General features: G+C 39.6%; 2 protein-coding genes across 5 annotated transcripts in view; one reads left to right on the top strand and one right to left on the bottom strand.

The window, feature by feature from the left end:
• Positions 1-20,582, bottom strand: part of fancm (FA complementation group M) — a 46,198-nt gene that overhangs the window by 24,150 nt on the left and 1,466 nt on the right. For both annotated transcript variants that reach the window (XR_009769821.1, XM_061696862.1), the window contains exons 2-4: positions 20,005-20,177; positions 18,043-18,120; positions 17,812-17,970 (exon numbers count right to left, since the gene is read on the bottom strand). Coding sequence is in view for 1 of the 2 variants with exons in the window: in XM_061696862.1 (XP_061552846.1) it covers positions 17,812-17,970; positions 18,043-18,120; positions 20,005-20,177 (410 nt within the window). In the remaining variant the exon portion in view is untranslated. The remainder of the gene's footprint in view (positions 1-17,811; positions 17,971-18,042; positions 18,121-20,004; positions 20,178-20,582) is intronic.
• On the top strand, positions 4,125-15,936 carry soul3 (heme-binding protein soul3). 3 transcript variants are annotated; one of them, XM_061696519.1, is made up of 6 exons: positions 4,125-4,208; positions 4,732-4,943; positions 10,791-10,885; positions 13,628-13,769; positions 13,865-14,048; positions 14,369-15,936. In XM_061696519.1, exons 2-6 carry the CDS (start codon positions 4,733-4,735, stop codon positions 14,538-14,540), a joined length of 804 nt encoding a protein of 267 aa, XP_061552503.1. In that variant the 5' UTR covers positions 4,125-4,208; position 4,732; the 3' UTR covers positions 14,541-15,936. The 3 variants fall into 3 exon arrangements, with proteins under 3 accessions (XP_061552503.1, XP_061552502.1, XP_061552500.1); XM_061696518.1 differs by lacking the exon at positions 4,125-4,208 and adding an exon at positions 4,260-4,653; XM_061696516.1 differs by lacking the exon at positions 4,125-4,208 and having other exon boundaries at positions 4,262-4,943.

Raw genomic sequence — 20,582 nt, 5'->3', positions numbered from 1 at the left:
GAAGCCACTCCTTCGTTATTTTAGCTGTGTGCCTAGGGTCATTGACTTTTTTTAAGGTGAACCTTCGGCCCAGTCTGAAGCTCTGAGCACTCTGGAGAAGGTTTTCGTCCAGGATATCCCTGTACTTGGCCGCATTCATCTTTTCTTCGATTTTCAACCAGTCTCCCTGTCCCTGCAGCTGAAAAACACACCCACAGCATGATGCTGCCACCACCATGCTTCACTGTTGGGACTGTAATGGACAGGTGACGAGCAGTGCCTGGTTTTCTCCACACATGCCACTTAGAATTAAGGCAAACAATTTCCGTCTTGGTCTCATCAGACCAGAAAATCTTATTTCTCACCATCTTGGAGTCCTTCAGGTGTTTTTTAGCAAGCTCCATGCTGGCTTTCATGCGTCTTGCACTGAGGGGAGGCTTCCGTTGGGCCACTCTGCCATAAAGCCCCGACTGGTGGAGGGCTGCAGTGATGGTTGACTTTCTAGAACTTTCTCCCATCTCCATCTCTGGAGCTCAGCCACAGTGATCTTTGGGTTCTTCTTTACCTCGCTCACCAAGGCGGTTCTCCCCCAATTGCCCAGTTTGGCCGGACGGCCAGCTCTAGGAAGGTTTCTGATCATCCCAAATGTCTACCATTTCAGAATTATGAAGGCCACTGTGCTCTTAGGAACCTTAAGTGCAGCAGAATTTTTTTCTAACCTTGGCCAGATCTCTACCTTGCCACAATTCTGTCGCTGATCTCTTCAGGCAGTTCCTTTGACCTCATGATTCTCATTTGCGCTGACATGCACTGTGAGCTGTAAGGTCTTATACAGACAGGTGTGTGGCTTTCCTAATCAAATGTCCAATCAGTATAATCAAACACAGCTGGACTCCAACGAAGGTGGAGAACCATTTTAAGGATGATCAGAAGAAATGGACAGCACCGAGTTAAATATGAGTGTCACAGCAAAGGGTCTGAATACTTATGGCTGTGTGATATTTCAGTTTTTCTTTTTTAATAAATCAGCAAAAAATTCTACAATTACGTTTTTCTTTCTGTCAATATGAGTTGCTGTGTGTACATTAATGTGTGTACAAAAAATGTACTTCAATGATTTTAACAAATGGCTGCAATATAACAAAAGAGTGAAAATTTTAAGGAAGTCTGAATACTTTCCGTACCCACTGTATATATATATATATATATATATATATATATATATATAGATAGATAGATAGAGAGACAGAGAGTGAGAGAGATAAATAGACATGTAGATAGATAGACAGACAGACAGACAGATAGATAGATAGATAGATAGATAGATAGATAGATAGATAGATAGATAGATAGATAGATAGATAGATAGATAGATAGATAGATAGATAGATAGATAGATAGATAGATAGATAGATAGATAGATAGATAGATAGATAGATAGATAGATAGATAGATAGATAGATAGATAGATAGATAGATAGATAGATATTCTAGGTGCTAAGAAATGCTAAAACATTTTTTTGGGGATGACCTTAAGTGTTGGTAATTGTGTCCATGCGTGTACGTGTATGTGTGTTTGTGCGCGTGCATGTTTGCGTGTGTGTATGTGTGTGCGTGCGTGTCTGCATGCCTGCAACTGATTGGTTGAAGGGCTTAGAGTTAAGTGACGTCAAGAGAAAAGCCGCTCTGTGGGCTGCTATTAATAACGGAATCTGCACATTACTGAACTCTGCATGTCAACAATGGAAGGGGTTTGTGCGTGTGTGCGTGTATGTGTGCGCGCGTGTTAGTGTGAACAAGGGATCCTAAGATCAACCAAAAAAGCAAAGTTATATAGTTATAGTCACATATAAAATGATTACACTCATCTTGATACAGGCTTATCAATTAAGTTTTGAATGATTAAACTCGTCAGTTATAGATCAATTTAGTTATTGTCAGGCAGCATGTGTAAACAAATCCAGTAACATGGATCAGTACAGTAAATGCGCACACACACACACACGCGCGCGCACACACACACACACGCGCACACACACACTTACTGTACATGGAAACTCCCCCACAGACTAGAGGATTATATAATGTCCTCCGTACTTGCGGGTAGAAGGGTGAAACATGGTGGCTGGCTGTCGCAGCGCTGCAGATCAGACAAAATCCTGCCTGCTCAAGTTCAAGATTGTTTATGTTCAGACAAAGGACTCGTTTGTTGTAATACGGCGGAACCTCCAGAGTTATTCTAATTTCAAAGCAAATTCCACAATAGGAAATGTAAAGCGGATTTATTAGTGGCATCATAAGCCTCTATTAAATGTACTAGAAGAGTAACATTAACTGTCATGAGTGTAAAGGGAATTTCTACTCTAAGTACTCAGCGTTTGAAGATACCTGACAAGACATTAAGTCACCTGCGACCCTAATAAAGAGAAGGACTGAGAAAATTGATGGATAGATATATTGCTCGACTACTAAGCAGACAGGGCTGTTCCTCTGTAGGCACTTTCTATTCTATGCTCATCATTGCACTTCTCTATGAAAATCCATCCATCTTTGAGAATTTTTTTTTTTTTAATATGTTGTATGGTTTAAACTGTTATTTTTTTTTTTTTTAAACTAAGTAAAAATAAAGGAATTTTTATAACATTTATTGTGCAAATCTCAAAAGTCAAAATAAAAACAAATCAGCACTCTCGGAATACGTAGGCTATAAAATATTGTATGTATTCATGGTGGTTGTGATTATGTGGGTTTAAGTTGTACATATGTGGGCATGTATATGTATTTAAACATGTACATGTTTACATATGCAAGTGATCATTTTAGATATAAACAAATGAGTGGTAATGCAGATTTATTAATTTTCAAATATAAATGAATCAAAGTATGTATTTTATTCAGACAAGTTGTGGCAGCTGGCCTGACCACAGTCATATTTTGTGCCTGAAAACACGATAAGCAGCACTGCTTTGTTCTCGTCAGAAGGAGGATATCTCTCTGTAAGCCTATTTGTGACCCTCCAGCGCAAAACTGATCCGAAGTCGCACGGCCATGTTCTGAGCTCGACCCCATAAAGCATTGACTATGTGAAGTCTGACAATGACAAGAAATCAACGACACTAATCAGGTGCTTCCGCACGCAAAATAAGGAAAATCACGTCTGAAAGCTTGGAGTTCTCTGCAGCGGCGGATTTAATTCTAATGTACGTCATTACACATATGAACCAACAAGAAGCCGTAATGCAGTCCCTTGTGGTGTAAACAAAACAACCTTGTAGCTAAGCTAACGCTGAAACGCCGCTTCCGATCTTTTAATTGGCCAAATGTTACCCGATTACCACTATCTATACATCATTAGAAAGCATTTTTTTTGCCTTTTCAGAAAATGTATATAGCTCAAAACACAGTTGTGCGACATCCGATCGGTTTTGTGCTGGAGGGTCATATTTAGTTGAGTTGTTTCAAAACAATGTGTCCTAATCAACCTAATCCTTTTAGGATCAAAGCAAGAAGCATTTGCGTTGGCATTATCAATAGTAATTGTGCTGCGTGGTCCACGTAACATCATTCTCCAGTTTATCCGATCATGTATTCGATAAATACGTTAGTGCCTAGTTTGTATTTTTAAAGTTGTTAAAATTACTAAATGTGCATGAAAATTCACCATATTTTCAAATTCGTTACAACAAAAACAAACTTTTCATTGCTGCAAAAAAGAAAAAAAAATCACCATTAACAAAGTACAGTCTCCCTTTAATGTATTATTGTCTGTTGAAGTGATTATTGTAATATTTTTAGCTGTAGATTGCTATTTTTTTATTTTGTTCTATTTGACGTTCATGCTCTGAATTAAAAAAAAATCAGAAGTTACTTAGTAGTAGTACATGAGTATTTTTTTACGGAGTTAAGTCATTATTTGTAGTCCTGCTTTTTACTTTAGTCTCATTATTCTAAATAGTAATCTTTGACTACTCTATTATATCTGTTCCTTTAGTACATGAGTATTTTTTTACTGAGTTAAGTAATTATTTGCAGTCCTGCTTTTTACTTTAGTCGTATTATTCTAAACAGTAATCTTTGACTACTCTATTACGTCTGTTCCTTTGCCTTTGCTGATTAAAGCGATCCACAATCTAAAAGTGGGCCGTGTTGTTGGGTTGGGACTATTTATCTTCTCGGCAGCGGCGCTAGGAGTGGGGAGTGGTGAGGCCTTTGGAGTCACGTTTTACTGAGTTAAGTAATTATTTGCAGTCCTACTTTTTACCCTAGTCGTATTATTCTAAATAGTAATCTTTGATTACTCTATTACATCTGTTCCTTTGCCTTTGCTGATTAAAGCGATCCACAATGCAAACGTGGGCCGTGTTGTTGGGTAGGCACTATTTATCGTCTCGGCAGCGGCGCGAGGAGTGGGGAGTGGTGAGGCCTTAGGAGTCACGTGGTGTGCCTTCGTCTCCTATAAACAGTCAGTTTCGCCGATGTCGTCCGTTGGTGCCAAACATTTGCAGGAAAAGAGGGCGGTCTGTTCAGGCAGGCAGATTATCATTATTATTTTTTTTATTTAATGTGGCGACAGTTGCGAAAAGGCTGATTTGTTGACCCACGAGTGGCCGTGATCCTAATCTGGACACGCGTCGCAGCGAAGTCACGAAAGGAATACAAATCGTCAAATTGAAGGTTTTAGCGTAGTATTGTTATAGTATTTTTTTTTAAAGAAACAACAACACATAAGATACATTTTAATCGCTACGACAGAATGGACCGAGGCGGCTGTCAAATGAATGGTGGCGGCGGTGGAAGTGGCCCCGTCGACGGCGGCGGCATGATCACCCTGGAGGACCTGGAGTCTTTCTCCGAGGACCAGCTGTCCGACTCCGGCAACGGAAGCCTGGAGGACGAAGACCCCGACCGACTACTGCACTACTGGCAGGACGTAGCCAGGGGACACCAAGTGGAAGTTTCAAATGGTAAATAAATAAAATGACTAACTTTGCTGCTAAGTTTGGACGCAAAATGTAACGTTTTGACACGGTTGGCGTAGCCTTAGCTTCGTGCGTTTATAAAGTAGACAGGCCGAAACAACAAGTGACGACCTGATTTGAAGTTCAACTCTTTCGACTCCACTTGGCCGTGTCCACGGACCCGAGTTTCTAAGTAGCACACCGATAAAGCAACATGCTCCGAGGTTACCGCAGGCTTTGTAACGCGGTTATAAAAGGTGACATTTAACATCAAAAGCACATTAATGTTATTACCGAGTGTAAACAAGCTTCCGGTTACTAACGAGATCATGGGACCCTAAAGTAGCCTGTAGTAATACGTAATTTGAAAGCAAAACCTCACTGTTTCACTTTACAGACTTAAAACAAGTCTATAAACGTCTCATGGGGTTAATATCACAATACATTTCTTCTTCAGTCTACTTTATTATTTTTTTTTGTCAATTGATAGCACTCAATGGACCTTTTTCAGTGGACGCAACCTGCCAAAATTGAAGTCATTTCTACCACTCAGGGCTTCTTGATCAGAAAAGTACAAACACCTTAACAATGGAAGGACATTTCAGTGATGCCGGTAACGAGTTACTCCAAAATGGACTATATCCATTCTTAAGTCTTAAGCAATTATTTCTGGCTTATGACTTGAAGAAGCAGCAGCCTATCTGTCCAGTAGCATTTTACCATATTGGCAGACCGCTTCCTTTATAACATTTTGAAGAAGAGACTGGGAGGTCAGTTTATCATAGAATCAATCCGCAGTGGAGGTGCACTAAATATAAAAGTGAAAAATGCACGGCTTCGCTGTCGCCACACTGTTTTTGTTATTTTCCTTAGTAAAAAGTGTATTTGATACTTTTTAATTTACACATTTAAGAATAGTTTTACTGGCGTGTTAAGTGCACAATGCAATGTGGGTTGGTTAATTCAGACTGAAGTGCACGGTCAGAACCTCATCAGTCAGGACTGACTCACTGAAGGACTTGCAATACTTTCTTAAATAATATTTACAATGGAAAGTTGAGAGCTTTCAATGTCATCTGGAGTCTGAACTGCTCGTGAGCTGGTTTAAGGGACAGCACCACTGACGTTCATGTAAATAAGTGCTTCTCTCTCCATCAACCACCCACAGCTTTGCTAGTTAAACAGCTGCTTAAACTTGTCACCGGGAACAAAAAGGTTTTCTCACTATTCGCATAAAAATTACAATGGTGGGAGCAAGTGTATATGCGTGTCTGTATGGCAATTGTTTTGTTTTTCATGTATAGGGTCTCAGATTTTATAAATATTTGAAGATATTAAAGATGGGTATGTGTGTAACCCACTTTAATGAAGGAGCAAAATGCTATATTCTATGTCTTTCAGTGCATCCATCCATCCATTTTCTGTACCGCTTATCCTCACTAAGGTCGCAGGCATGCTGGAGCCTATCCCAGCTGATTCTGGGCGAGAGGCGGGCTCCACCATAAACTGGTCGCCAGCCAATCGCAGGGCACATATGAACAACCATTCGCACTCACATTCACACCTACAGGCAATTTAGAGTCTTTAATTGACCTACCATGCATGTTTTTGGGACGTGGGAGGAAACGGGAGTACCCGGAGAAAACCCACAAAGGCACAGGGAGAACATGCAAGCTCCACACAGGAGAGGCCGGATTTGAACCTGGGTCCTCAGAACTGTGAGGCAGACGTGCTAACCAGTCATCACCATGCCGCCATCTTTCAGTGCATTTTTTTTTTTTTTTTTCAATTTGGAGAGTTTTTATTGCCGCCATCTTTCAGTGCATTTTTTTTTTTAATAGACAGTTTTTATTGCCGCCATCTTTCAGTGCATTTTTTTTTTTTAATTTGGATAGTTTTTATTGCAAGATGTGATACATGACTGAGTGGGTAAAATAAGGGAAACTATCATATTTTCTACTCCATTGTGGATGACTGAACGGACAGAGCAGACACTCATGAATAAGAAAATTCTTGTCAGTGTTGTTCTGCATCTGTGTCCATAAAAGTCATGTGGTTGAACGTGTGTGTGTGCGCATGTGTACACAAGTGCGTGTGTGATCTATTAAGTCATTTGGAATGTGGTCACGGCACATTGAACACATTCATTCATTCATCTTCCGGCCCCTTATCCTCACTAGGGTCACAGGCGTGCTGGAGCCTACCCCAGCTATCTTCAGGCGAGAGGCGGGGTACGCCCTGAACTGGTCGCCAGCCAATCGCAGGGCACATAGAAACAACCATTCGCACTCACATTCACACCTACGGGCAATTTTGAGTCTTCAATCAACCTACCATGCATGTTTTTGGGATGTGGGAGGAAACCGGAGTGCCCGGAGAAAAACTAAAACAGGCACGGGAAGAACATGCAAACTCCACAAAGGCGGGGCTGGGATTTGAACCCCGGTCCTCAAAACTGAGGCAGATGTGCTAACCAGATTCACCGGTCCGCCTGCTTGAACACAACTAATACACATATATTACTTTTCCATCCATCCATTTTCTGAGCCGCTTCTCCTCAGTAGGGTTGCGGGCGTGCTGGAGCCTATCCCAGCTGTCGGGCAGGAGGCGGGGTACACCCTGAACTGGTTGCCAGCCAATCGCAGGGCACATAGAAACAAACAACCATCCGCACGCACATTCACACCTACGGGCAATTTAGTATCTCCAATGAATGCATGTTTTTGGGATGTGGGAGGAAACCGGGCCGGGGATTGAACCCGGGTCCTCAGAACTGTGAGGCTGACGCTCTAACCAGTGGTCGACCGTGCCGCCTATATTACTTTTGATAGTTTGAATTTTCTTTGCATACAAGTTGACAGGTTATTTTGAAATCCATAATGCCGCTATTCACACATTCGGCCCAGGGGCCCCTTGAGCACACCTGAAATTAATTTAAATCCTTTGTTAAGACTGATAAAACACTTGTTTTTTTATGGTTTGCACTTTGCCTTTATACTGGTGAACCATCTGTATTGACACATTTTGTTTACATGGGAACATGTCACCAGTTAAGTAAAAACATTCACCTCTCAAACTGTTTCATGTAAGAAATAAATGAGAGCCACAGTCTATTACATTGAAAAGAAAAAAAAATACGTAAAATTGATATTTACAAATCCATTTGACAAAATAGTGTACAAAACATCGGCAAACAAATAACATTGATGATCGACAATTGTATAATTTATGTATGGACAATAGTTTGTTTCTATTTTGTGCAATGTATTTCTTGTACACAGAAGTACATGTAGGAAGAAGAAATGCTAGTTGAACACCTGCTAAGCTCTAAAATGGATGTGACTTGAGTTTCTTTAAGCCGAGGAAGCAAAGCGTGTGTTGTGGCTATTGACTGAATCTAGACTGAGGTGCTGCCATAGCAACTGATCATATGGCTTGTCTTCATAGAGAATGGATGACTCACAGACATTGATTTCTTGGGATATACACATGCAGCAATGTTGGTACTGTCACTTCAATTGATTGGTGGCTCTAACACTACGGAGTCATGTGACCTAGTTATTCTCCCATATTGATTTGATGCAATTTGAATTTCTGGTCACGCTTTGCATTTTAGTACATCAGCCTATTTAATCCCAGTTGATGGAGTTCTATTATCATCATCATCTTGAGTCATTACAGTTCTATTATCTTTGAGTCATTACTTAAATGTCAGTGGTCAGACCAGACTTTAAAATTTGGCACAGCATGTGCCCAAATGACTTTTGCGTCAATAGTGGTCTATTGCTCGCAGTGGGCAGCTTTAATCAGCGTTCCCTGTGTCACCCCTAATAAACATCACTCACTCCATGTGACGCCCTGGCACAGCACTCTGCCCATCTGGTAGCCTTCTCACACCAGCACTAACACACACACACACACCATGTGAACGCTGGGTGTTTTTCCTCAGTTGAGGCTGGCGAAGTCGCTGGGTGTTTTTCTCATGAGCAAATAGAGAGGTTTTGGGTTGGACCTTTTCACACCATTGTTGATACAAAGGATTGAAAATAGCAGAAATTTCGGCCACTGAAATGTTTCGGCCGAAAATGACCCAAAAGTGCATTTTCAGTTTAGGGCCAAAAGACTTTGTCACTTAAATAAAACGACAGAAAAGGATGTTGCTATGACGCAAGCAAAAACCATGGCCAGCACATGGTCATTTACACGATATTGTAAAATATATAAACGGCAGGTGCATCCACATTGAACAGTCGCTGCGTTCCACTGTTCAGGTACTAAGGGGGAATGCTTGTTGCATGCTATTTTACACTGCCCTAGCTACCTACAAGTTACAGCTAACATGGCTAAATACGATTTCGAGCCACAGAGGTGAACATTCGCTTTGCGTCCGGTGTGAACACAGCATAAGTCACTAATCATCGCCACTATGGCAGCGAATAAGCTACACTTGTGACAAGTATCGACATCACGGAGCGAGGACGAGGAGTAATTAACAGGAGAAAGATGAAGATGCTGCGCTAACTGCTAACCTATTGTGACAAGTCACAAAACACCAAAATAAGTGATTGGGTAATACAGTAAACTTGTCACATAGGTCTAAATGGAAGCAAAATAGCAAGCAAATTAATGTGTCTAGAAAGAAAACTAATACACAATAACGCTAGACAGGCACGCAGGGATCGAAACCAGAAATGAATTAGTACATCACCACTAGTCACATGAGAAAAGGGGCCTATAAATTCAAAAGTACATTGATATAATACATATTTCTAATCTAACATAACCTTCATTAGTCCCATAATAGAGAAATTTGCATCCTTTCAAATACAAATATAGCATGCAAGAGATGACACTTGGCTGCAAATGTTGATGCAATAAATAAAATGAATATTGAAGCCACTATTTGTTAACGATTAGGATTATAGGGTAATGATTATGTTGTGCCATTGAACAGTATGCAGAATTACTTTTAATCTATTACATAATATACTGCAATAACTGTCCCGCGGTAATGTTCAGTTTAGAAATATGGAAATTCAGACAAATTGTTCTGGAAGTAAATTTCTATAGGTTAGCAGCCCTGCAGTCTTAGCCAGAAATGCAATTTTACAAATAATTGGCATAGTAATTTCTTGTCGTTTCGGCCTTGGGCTCCATTTTTCGCTTTTCAAATTCCGGTCAACAATTTTCCTTTCAATGCATCAATTTGTTTTTTGTTTTGTTTTTTGTTTTACATTTCAATTTGTTTTACATATTTTATACTACTGTATTGTCGTATATACAATTGTTAAAGGAATAAGAGGCAGTTTACCATTCAAAATAGTTGTTTAAATAACAGTTAACTTGAAATAAGTTATATTTTTAAGTGCACTACAAAATGCAGTTTTTGCTGACAAGCTAAAGAGAATTGTGAGGGGAAAAAATGTCGATGCACTAAACATGTACCAAAAATGTTCCGAACCGTGGCCCAAAAACCGAGGTAAGAATCGTACCGTGGGTTACCTGTAATCTCACCCCCCTAATATATAATACAAAACAGTCACTTAACTTTCCAAATTAAGATAACATGTACACCAACAAGTGTTGAAAAGATGGTTTTGTTCAGGAAGGCAAGCATATTTCTTTGCTTAGCGACATTAACTGCTATTGTTTTGGGTTTTTTTCCTGCGGGAATGTGGATCATCATGTTTTGTTTGCATTGTTGAAATGTATACAGATGTCAAGACAAAATTGTAAACAAACTAAAACGTGCAATAACCTCAATTTACTTGCTAGTGAACATGCTACAATTCAACTTTTAAAATTTTCTTACAACTGACCGTGTATTCTGTTTCCTTTTTTTTGTTGTTGCAGAAATGGCTGAACCCATTCAACAGCTAACATCCAATAACAACGGACACGGTAACAGAGAACACATCCCTTTCACCCTCCTGTCACGGAAAGAAAAGGTATGAATCTGCCCTTTTATTTTACGTACCAACTTTATTGGGAAAGTTCTCAACAATGGTTTTGTTATAACAAAACATCCAGATACTAACTATCTTAAATGTTTTTCTTTGTTGCTGTAATATTTCTGTAGTTTTTTCCCAACTAGGCAACTATATCATCATTGAAGGGATCATGTTCCCACTGCAGTGCAGTAAGCCACTTAAACCCCCTTGGGGACCATGTTAATAAAGTTGGCTAATTGGTTTAAATTAATTAGTTCACAATTGGTTTAAATTAATTAGTTCACTGAAATGTGCATTTAAACAAAGGACAGTCGCAGAGCTCTATTCATTTAGGGAAGGTGTCAGTGGAGGGAAAGAGAAAAAAAATATTTTAATCAGATAAATCCACTTGACGATTTTCCTTTTTGACCATAATGAGATTCTTCTGGGTGTACTGTTAAAACTATGTAGCCAAACAACCAATAAAACATGTTTTTAACAAGTATGTCCAGTATTGCCACAATTATCCGCTTCAGACCACACCTCACTTTGGGATGAAAATTAAGTTTCAGGACAAGAACCAATGGTCGTTACTTTATTTGATTAAACAAGTGTAGAAAACCTTGGTTAATGTTTTTGAGCCAATTATTGTCAGTAAATTTATATTTGTCATAAAAGGCCTTTGTTATACAGACCCTTTCCAAAAAATTTGAATATCATGGAAATGTATTTCCATAATTCCATTCAAAAAGTTTAACTTTCATAGATTATAGATTCAGGGCCCACAATTTAAAGTATTTGTTTATTCTTACATAATTTGGGCGTCCAGCTAAAAAAACTCACAAAATCAGGAATTCAAAAAATTTGAATATTGTGAAGAAATCATCCCAAATTTTGCAGGCCATATATTTTTTAAATTGAGTGTCACATACTAATCACCTACTGAACTCAAAGCACCTGCACAGGTTTCCCAGGTGTCAATAAATTGCTTCAGTTTGGTTCAATTGTCTCAGTTGGGGACGACTGCAAACTTGACAATAGGATGGGTAAGCCACAAACGTTCATAGCAAAGGAGGCTGGCTGTTCAGAGTGCTGTGTCCAAGCATATAAATGGAAAATCTAGTTGAATGACAAAATGGCAGAAGATGGTCACCTCTTTTGCCCCAGCAAAAGAGATGACCATGGGCTTCACTGGATTATCAAATAGAGAAGATTCAAGAATCTAGCAGAGATCCAGAAAGAGAGGAATGAGGCGAGAGTCACAGCTTCAAAAACCACCACATTGACGCATCCGGGAGATGGACTAAAACTGTCGGTTCCTCGGGTCAAGCCACTTCAGAGCCTGAGCAACAAACGTAGGAAGCGTCCTGAACTGAGCCAAGGAGAAGGAATTGACTGTTGGGCAGTGTTCCAAGGCCCTCTTTTCCGATGAAAGTAATGTGTGCCTTTCATTCGGGAATCCAGGTCCAAAGGTTTAGAGGAAGACTGGTGAAGAACAGAATCCAAGCTGCTTGATGTCGTGATTTGGGGTACAAGGTCCAGTGCTGTGTTGGTAAATAGCTTTCTTAAATCCAAGGTCACCACAACAGTCTACCGAAATGTTGTGATGATTCCTTCTGAGGATCTGTATGGAAATGCAGATTTCAAATTACAGCAGGACCTGGCGCCTGCCCATACCACCAGAAGCACCAAAACCTGGTTTGATGCCCATGCCATCACAGTGCTTGACTGGACAGCCAACTCACCAGATCTAAACGCCATTGAGAATCTATGAGGGGCACCGGACCCAAAAACAAAACTGGTAGCAAGCATCAAGGAAATCTGGGCTTCCATAACTCCCAGGAAATGCCACAGGCTGATTAAAGTAAAGGGATTCCCAACCAAGTATTGAAGATAACGTATCTTTTTGAAAGTACCATATTTTGATGGATTTAAAGTGACCCTAATTCCTTTTTTTTCCTACAAAAACTTGAGAAGTAAATTATTTCTTCACAGTATTCTAATTTTTTGAATTACTGATTTTATGGATTTTATTAGCTGGAAGCCCAAATTATTTAAAAATAAACAAATAAATGCTTGAAATTGTGGGCCCTGGATCTATAATTTATCAAAAGTTTTAACCTTTTGAAACACCCTAAAATGCCACAAGATGGTGCCAAAGCACTGCCTAATAGGAATACATTGGTGTCAAGAAAATGTTTTAAGTCATATATCAACTGAGACACTAGCTTCGTATGTTGAGGAGTTTAACTTTAGTCTGGATTTTTCACGGAAGGAGGAGTCTTCACCACCTGAGCACCCATACTCTTATTGTACTTTTTCCCTCTCTAAATAAATTATTTTTAAAGGGTAACGTAAGGTTAGTTTGAAATGAGAAAATTAAAGTTTTCGATTGTTTTGAGAACACACCTTGTTTAAACATGTACCTATGGTCAAATTATTTTCAAGCTTTTCTGTGTCCAATCATTTTTGTCCAGCCCTGTTTCATGAGTTTTTTTTTTTTTTTTTTTTTTAAATCGGTTGAACCACAATTCAAAAACAATGATTTTCCTTTGGTTAATTTTCATTAAATTTGTATTCATCACTTTTGTCAGATTTGTTATTTCTGTGACCATTGTGTGGGTTTTACTTTATTGACAAGAGGGTTACCACAATTTTGTGTGTATATGTAATATATAAATGAAGCGTGACAACTCTGCTTGTTAATAATAATTAACAAATATCCTTGATATAGCTGTTCTGTTGGTTTACCTTTTCTAGTGTGGAGAGTTGCTGTATGAGAAGCGCCACTATGAAAAGGGCCACTGGGCCTGCATAACAATACGCGAGGAGACGTACGAACAGAGCATCTGCTACGGCTTCATGAGGATAATGAGATATATCTGCCAGCAGAACTCTTTAGGTGAGTTGAAACACACGTTGACCAAAAGTTCTAGTTGACCAAAAGTTCTATTTCACTCAGTGACAACATGACGTCTTATTTACCCTCATTGGTAGGCGACTACCTGGGCATGTCATTGCCCATCGTGACCGTGGTGCGCACGGATGAGAACCATTCAGCCATCGCCCAGGAAGTGACCGTGGCGTACTACCTGCCCACCGACCACCAGGCGCAGCCCCCACAACCTCACGACAGCGACATCATCATCGAAATCTGGCCCGCAGCTGTGGTTTACACAAGGTGAGCAAAAAATAGTTATGTAAATAGCCTTCATAATAAACTCACAAAATTTGGAGATAATTTTTGAAAATCAAAGACTTCTGCAGATACCATTGTCTTAAGTATAAAATACTTGCATATTAAGGCTTTCAATATAAAAGTATTTTATACCAGAAGTTAGTGATGACTGCATTAAAAATGATTGCAGGATTTGCAATTGATTGGGTTCTGTCTAAGTCTTGCATTATTGTCAGATCTTTTGTTACAGCTCTGTGTGAAACAAGCTTTTTTTTTTTTTTTTTTTTTTTTTTTTTTTTTTTTAATCCATCCTCCACCTGCAGGCCCTTCACCGGCCCCACAAACGAGTTGACCATTGTGGGTCAGATCAACGCCATGGCCGAGGTGCTCGAGTCCCCCAGCGTGTGCGCCAATGACTCGTTCATTGTCGCCGGCTACACCAACCCGGCCCACAGCCAGCGCCAGAATGAGATCTGGTTCCTGGAGCGCCGTTGACGGGGAACAGCAAAGCGAAGTTCCCCGGCGGCATTCCATTCATGACCCCCACATTCCCCAGTCCTCAGGTGCAACATCATCCTTTCTTAGTCGCTGCCTTGCCAGCTCAGCACACTCCACATTCATCACCCATGCCATATTCAAACCCTTGGGAATGTTGTAATAAAGCCGCTAAATTATCCTTAGTAGCAGACGTGCTGCCTCATCTTGCTCCATTTTTGTCCATACCACAGCTTCTCACATTTTTAGCTTACGGACTCGTGATGTCAAATCTTTTAAGTGTTGATGTACTTCTTTTATTGTTCAAATCTCGGGATCGCTGCAGGTTAAACTGTTCGATGAGATGATAGAATCAAAAACCAAGTGGTAAACCATTTCTCTCTAGCCTGGGAGCGTGGCGAAGCGGGATATAGTTTCTGTCGTGTGAAACACAATGCCTATAATAATCTACCTGAATGAAACTTGACACTAAATGAGAAAAAATACATTAGTGCATGAATGTAAGCGATAAGAGAATGTGTGTGCAAAAACCAAACTCCACTGCTGAATGACAATCAAAAGCACTTAAATAGATCCAAGGCAAGCAAGTCAAAGCATTCCTCCACCTGGGAATTGTCGTCTTTTCTGTATTTTTTGCAAAACGCTCTTTGTACGTGCTACTTTGTGTTCGTGTGTACGTACTCACTACTGTAACATGACAACCACTGCTGCTGAGTAGAGACAATGCAACCAAATTCATCTCTGAGATCAGATTCTTAAGAAAGCGAAATGTTGTTAATGTAGTTCGAACTGTTTTTTTTCTGAATGTTCTATCATAAATATGACTAAATATCAGTCTGACTTAAAAATAAGGGTACCCTTATGAAGGTTTTGGTTATTAAGAGTGCCCTTGTTGTAAAGTGGTGCTGAAATCTCTTATCAGGTAAAGACTGTATATTTTCAGTATATTTGCACATTAAACTAACCAATCCACCAGCTGTACTTAAATATATATTTTTTTTAAATTGAGATTCTATAAATTACAGGATGTTGAAATAGGATAAGGAATCTTTGATTTCCTCCAATATTTATTTTGAAAAATTACATTTGGGGTTGCCCAATTGTCGGTTTAAAAAAAAAAAAATCCAAAGATGTTATTTTTCACACAATGACTATGTGGTTGTTCAAAGCTATGATACAAAATGCAAGTCTGTTTCTCCCCTGTGAGACTGGTTATACGGGAACAACCCTTCCTGTTTTATGTTTGCTTGTTATAGTTAAGAGGCTAATGTGTGCTGTAGCTTGTTATAGTTAAGAGGCTAATGTGTGCTGTACTGTGAACATAAGTGCAACAGCAGAGCGCTACTGTGGTTTTGTCTTGGTCAATAAACGTGCTTGTCTCCTGTTTTTTTTTAAATATGACAATGCGAGTTTTATTTACCAGTTTTTAAAATCTGTTTTTGTTTTTTTCCTATGGCACAGTACCTATTGAGGTCACACAGCTTTAACTTGATATCAGTGCTTTCCCATTGACATAAGGTACAGGTACCATATGAGTGACGTAAACCACTGGTAGTAGGCTAGTAGGTCATGTAACTAGGATACATGACTTTTAATGACAAAACTAAAAACACATGCTATAACTTTAGCTGTTGCTTTGCCTTAGCTCTGGATACTGTAGTATTACTAAACGCCACACTTAGCTGAAGCGTGCCGCCGGGATATATCTTGTCTATGCCGAGACGGATAATACAGGAGAGCCCTTGTTTTCCATTGTTAGCTGTCATTCCAACTGATGCGTGGTTTTTGCAAAATGATTTTTGATTACATTTGGCTAGTGATCAAATGACAATTACACACACATACAGTAGAGGCCGAGCACTATTGCAGACTGAACAAATACTGTAAAATTATTAATAGTTATCACAAACTATTACCCAAAAACAAATATTTAAAACTCGTCTGACAGTATGAGCCTTAGAAATGGCTTACAAATAATTCGATTTCAGCAGACTGTGCAGAATTCCTGCTAACAACCCAGGCTAAACTTAGCACCTCCCCGACATAAGGTCTTAAAATGATCACTTCAACATAGTGTAAGGTCTTAAAAGTATCACTTCAGCATAGTGTAGTTCTTTGACACCATTACTATTATTTTATCGAAGGCTTTGGCCCCATCGTGTGGCATCATAGGGCATTAACATGCAAATATAAAAGCTGCAAATAGCAAAATTTTTCTGTGGATAACTGAATAGGAAAAAAAAATCATTGGTGATTTTGCAAATTGTGAATATGCGGGGGTTTAAAAAAAGATGAAATACCTGTCACATTTTCCCAGTCTGATTTGTGGCATCAACACTCATTATCCACAATATAATAGTGTACACTACAACAATCATCAATGCCTCTTAATGGTGTCAAAACAGATTTGTACAGGTTGTACTAGTCTAGTTTACCCACCCTGGAATGTTCCTGGAAATCCCTCCCTCCTAATGGGATCAAATGTTGCCAAGAAGGTGGACACACCCTACTCAACCATAAAGCACAGCTTGAAAGGTGGAAACAAACTTGATTCGAGGATCAATCAACATGGAAAAATAACAGCAAGTCTTAATTAGGCCACATACGTTCCCATGACGTCACATTATACTTGGTCTTTCATTACACAGCAATACAAAGTATGTTGTGAAATTCAAACAATATCAAAATGACATGTAAGAGGTAACCAAACAAGTCACTTCACTGCCAGGACAAATAATATAAATAAATAGCACCTTATATGTTAAAAAGGCAGAATTTCTTTGGCCAAAACTTGAGGGTACACAGCTATGCAAAGTTTGTAGTGGTATGTGAAATAATCACTGCCTTCAGTACTTTTCAGTTGTATTTAACTTTGTAGTTCAATACAAGAACTTTTTTATTAAACATTTATTTCAGTAAAACATTTTTTATAACTTGTGGACAATACATTTTAATTGCATCATTACAGCACAGTGACTCAGTACAGTCGTTGTTTTCCTATATTTAAGAGCGGCAATCGTTCAGAATGTGCATAATGTTACAGTGACTTAGAATAACAGTTAATAGACTTTTTAGGAATACAAATTTGGAGAGCTAAGTATTTTTTAGGTTGGTGTAAAATGTTTAAGAACCACTGGTCTAGTGAGTTTTACCTGTTAATGATTCCCAGAACAAAGAATCCTGTGACCACTACGAGGCAGCAAAACACTAAAAAATAGGCAACACTAAACCGTGCACTTAGTGACATATAATATAATGTGGTGGAGCCTACCTGCAGGTAGCGAGCCTGCTGGGCAGCCAGCACCTCCCCCAGTGGCACCACCATTTTCTCCACGCTGCGCTGGTGCGAGTGGGCCAGGATGTCCGGGCTTTCCTCCGAGCGTAGCTCAATGTGCGAGATGAGCAGATTGGCGATCACCGACTGCACCGACTACACGGGCATTACATTTAGTTAGCATGTCTGTCACGGTGGGTTGCGGCGAGAGAAGGGTTGAACTCTCACCTTTGTGTCTCCTCCTGGAGTGGCGCTAAGGGCTAGTACGCGAAACTGCAGAGTCTGACTGCTGAGCTGTCTGATCACCTGAACGAACAAGAACATGACCCAAAATTTAATTATCATTTGTGACTGCTACAATGAACCCCTGCCAATTCGCAGTTCCTATTCACCACTTCACCTATTTGCATGTGTGACCTCCACATGGTGATAAAGTGGTTAGCACGCCTCCCTCAGACTTCTAAGGTTTGGGTTTAAATTTCTGCTCTCGCCTTACTGTGTGGAGTTCGCATGCTCTTCCCATGCTTGCGTGTGTTTTCACTGGGTACTTCTGACTAACTCACATATTTCAAAAGCATGCATGTTAGGTTCATCAAAGACTCTAAATTGTCCATAAGTGTGAATATGAGTGTGAATGCTTGTTTGTCTACATGTGCCCTGCGATTGGCTGGTGACCAGTACAGGGTGTACCACAACTCTTACCCAAAGTCAGCTGACATGGGAACCAATGACTATAATGAGGACAAGACTTATACAAAATGGATGGATATTATGAGAAATGGTGGGTTAAATGTTTTTGGTAACAGTTTCAAATCATGCGAGTGACTTGCTAGGCCTAATGTCACAACAACAACCTCTTGAGTCTTTTTATAGATAGGCCATGTGTCATAGGTTCCCCACCATGTCTTTAAACTAGGTGCCAACAGATTAACCGAGGAAAAAATTTTAAAAAAATGTTTATGATTTTGTTTTATTTTTACTCATTACTGCATTACAACATAATGATGAGATAATGACATTCAAACAAACAACAACACAGATAATAAAGTATAAAACAAAAAGAGCCACAATGCACAACCCGATAAACAATCAGTATAACAAATACACACACAAGAAGATTGGCTCCCGTTTCAGTTTAACGCTCTCTGTGTACATCATAATAATCATATATATAAAATGCAACTCTGTTAAAGATTACATATTTTGACATCTGGAAAAGGTGTTTCTGGTTTTAATTTTTAAGACATCATGGCAAAGAAAATATTGGTGAAGAAGAAATGTGATTTAGCGTTAAAGGGCATCATGCGTAAATAATGTTTTGCCAGTAACTTCGCTCATTATGTTATTATATACTGTATACATTTATGGCTTTAATGTAACGATAAATTCAACAGTTAATGCTTTTTTTGTGCATGTTTTTGTACTTGAAAACACTGCTGTAAAATCGAACAAATACTAAAGGACAAACTATTGTAAAACAGTCAAATGTTCTTCCTGTGAGTCATATCTTTGTTGTTGTAAGCCAGTGGTTCTTAACCTAGGTTCAGTAAATCAGTCTCAGGGATTTGGCGGAGGACTAGACAGATACAAAAGCCTTTCCACACAGCGCGCCATTGACAAATGTATTTCTTGTATATGTGTGAGGATTGTGTCGCGTTGCGTGGCTTTGCTGATTTTGTGTCACGCTTCAAGTTGAAATGTTCAACCACTGTTTGAAACCCTAAACAAGGTTTCAAACCTTTAGATGAACCACTAATACCTGTTTTGAAAGCCTAATATGAAATCCTGTTGTTTGAAACCCTAAGCAAGGCTTCAAACCTTAATTTGAAACCCTACCCGTCTTGAAACCCTAATTTGAAATCTTAACCGTTGTTTGAAACCTTAAGCAAGCTTCAAATCTTAATTTGAAACCCAAACCATGGCTAAAAACCCTAACTCTTTTTTGAACTCTATGAAGGGTTTCAAACCTTAATTTGAAGCGCTAACCATTTTCTTGAAATCCTAATTTGAAATCTTAACTGTTGTTTGAAACCCTAAGGAAGACTTCAAACCTAAATATGAAACCCTAACTCTGGCATAAAAGCCTGTTGTTTGAAATGCTACTTTTTAAACATCAGTACTGGCTGAAAATCAAGCACATTTCGAGTGACCGGTTTGCAAATTTAGTGTGATTTCCAATGCCACGGTTACCTGACAGTAGGCATGGTTGCCCAGGGCCTTGTGGGCCTCATCGATCACCAGACACTTGACCTGCATGCCCGGGCAGGTGTCTCTGGACAGGTCGTTCATCATCACCTGAGGCGTGAGGAAGAACACGCGCTTGGACCGCCACACTTCCTGCCTCCGGAGGGCCGCTGTGCTGCCTGCGGAAACCCACACGGTGGTTATTGTTAAAAACATCCATCCATCCATCCATCCATTTTCTATAGCCCTTGTCCTATTAGGGTCAAGGATGATCTTGAGCTATCCCTGGTGACTTTAGGAGGGAGGAGGGGCTGGTCACCAGTCAATTGCAGGGCTATTATTAGGAATGGGGGTAATAGAGGACCGAGCCCTGCCACAAACAACAAAAAAACTGTGTAATTGATGCCCCACCCCTCTAAAAATGTTTATAATTGCCTATCTTAATAGATGGAGGATCTTCAAGTGCCTGCAAGCTGTAACTTGGGGGTACGCAGAATAATTTGCAATAAAATGTCGTATTGTTTTTTTTCTAAATTTAAATCTCAGGACTGGCGCACCAATAAAACCGATTACTCCTCTGTCTT

The sequence above is a fragment of the Phycodurus eques genome, chromosome 14, assembly GCF_024500275.1.
Source record: "Phycodurus eques isolate BA_2022a chromosome 14, UOR_Pequ_1.1, whole genome shotgun sequence".
Classification (NCBI taxonomy): domain Eukaryota; kingdom Metazoa; phylum Chordata; class Actinopteri; order Syngnathiformes; family Syngnathidae; genus Phycodurus; species Phycodurus eques.
Note: the sequence above shows the minus strand (reverse complement) of the source record. Positions and strands in the feature narration are given on the sequence as shown.

What these genes read in the sequence shown, in the direction of transcription:
- soul3 (XM_061696519.1), top strand. Translation starts at nt 4,733, where the DNA reads ATGGACCGAGGCGGCTGTCAAATGAATGGTGGCGGCGGTGGAAGTGGC. An exon ending in CCAAGTGGAAGTTTCAAATG is followed by an intron (nt 4,944 to 10,790) that starts GTAAATAAATAA and finishes TTGTTGTTGCAG; the next exon opens with AAATGGCTGAACCCATTCAA. An exon ending in TCCTGTCACGGAAAGAAAAG is followed by an intron (nt 10,886 to 13,627) that starts GTATGAATCTGC and finishes TACCTTTTCTAG; the next exon opens with TGTGGAGAGTTGCTGTATGA.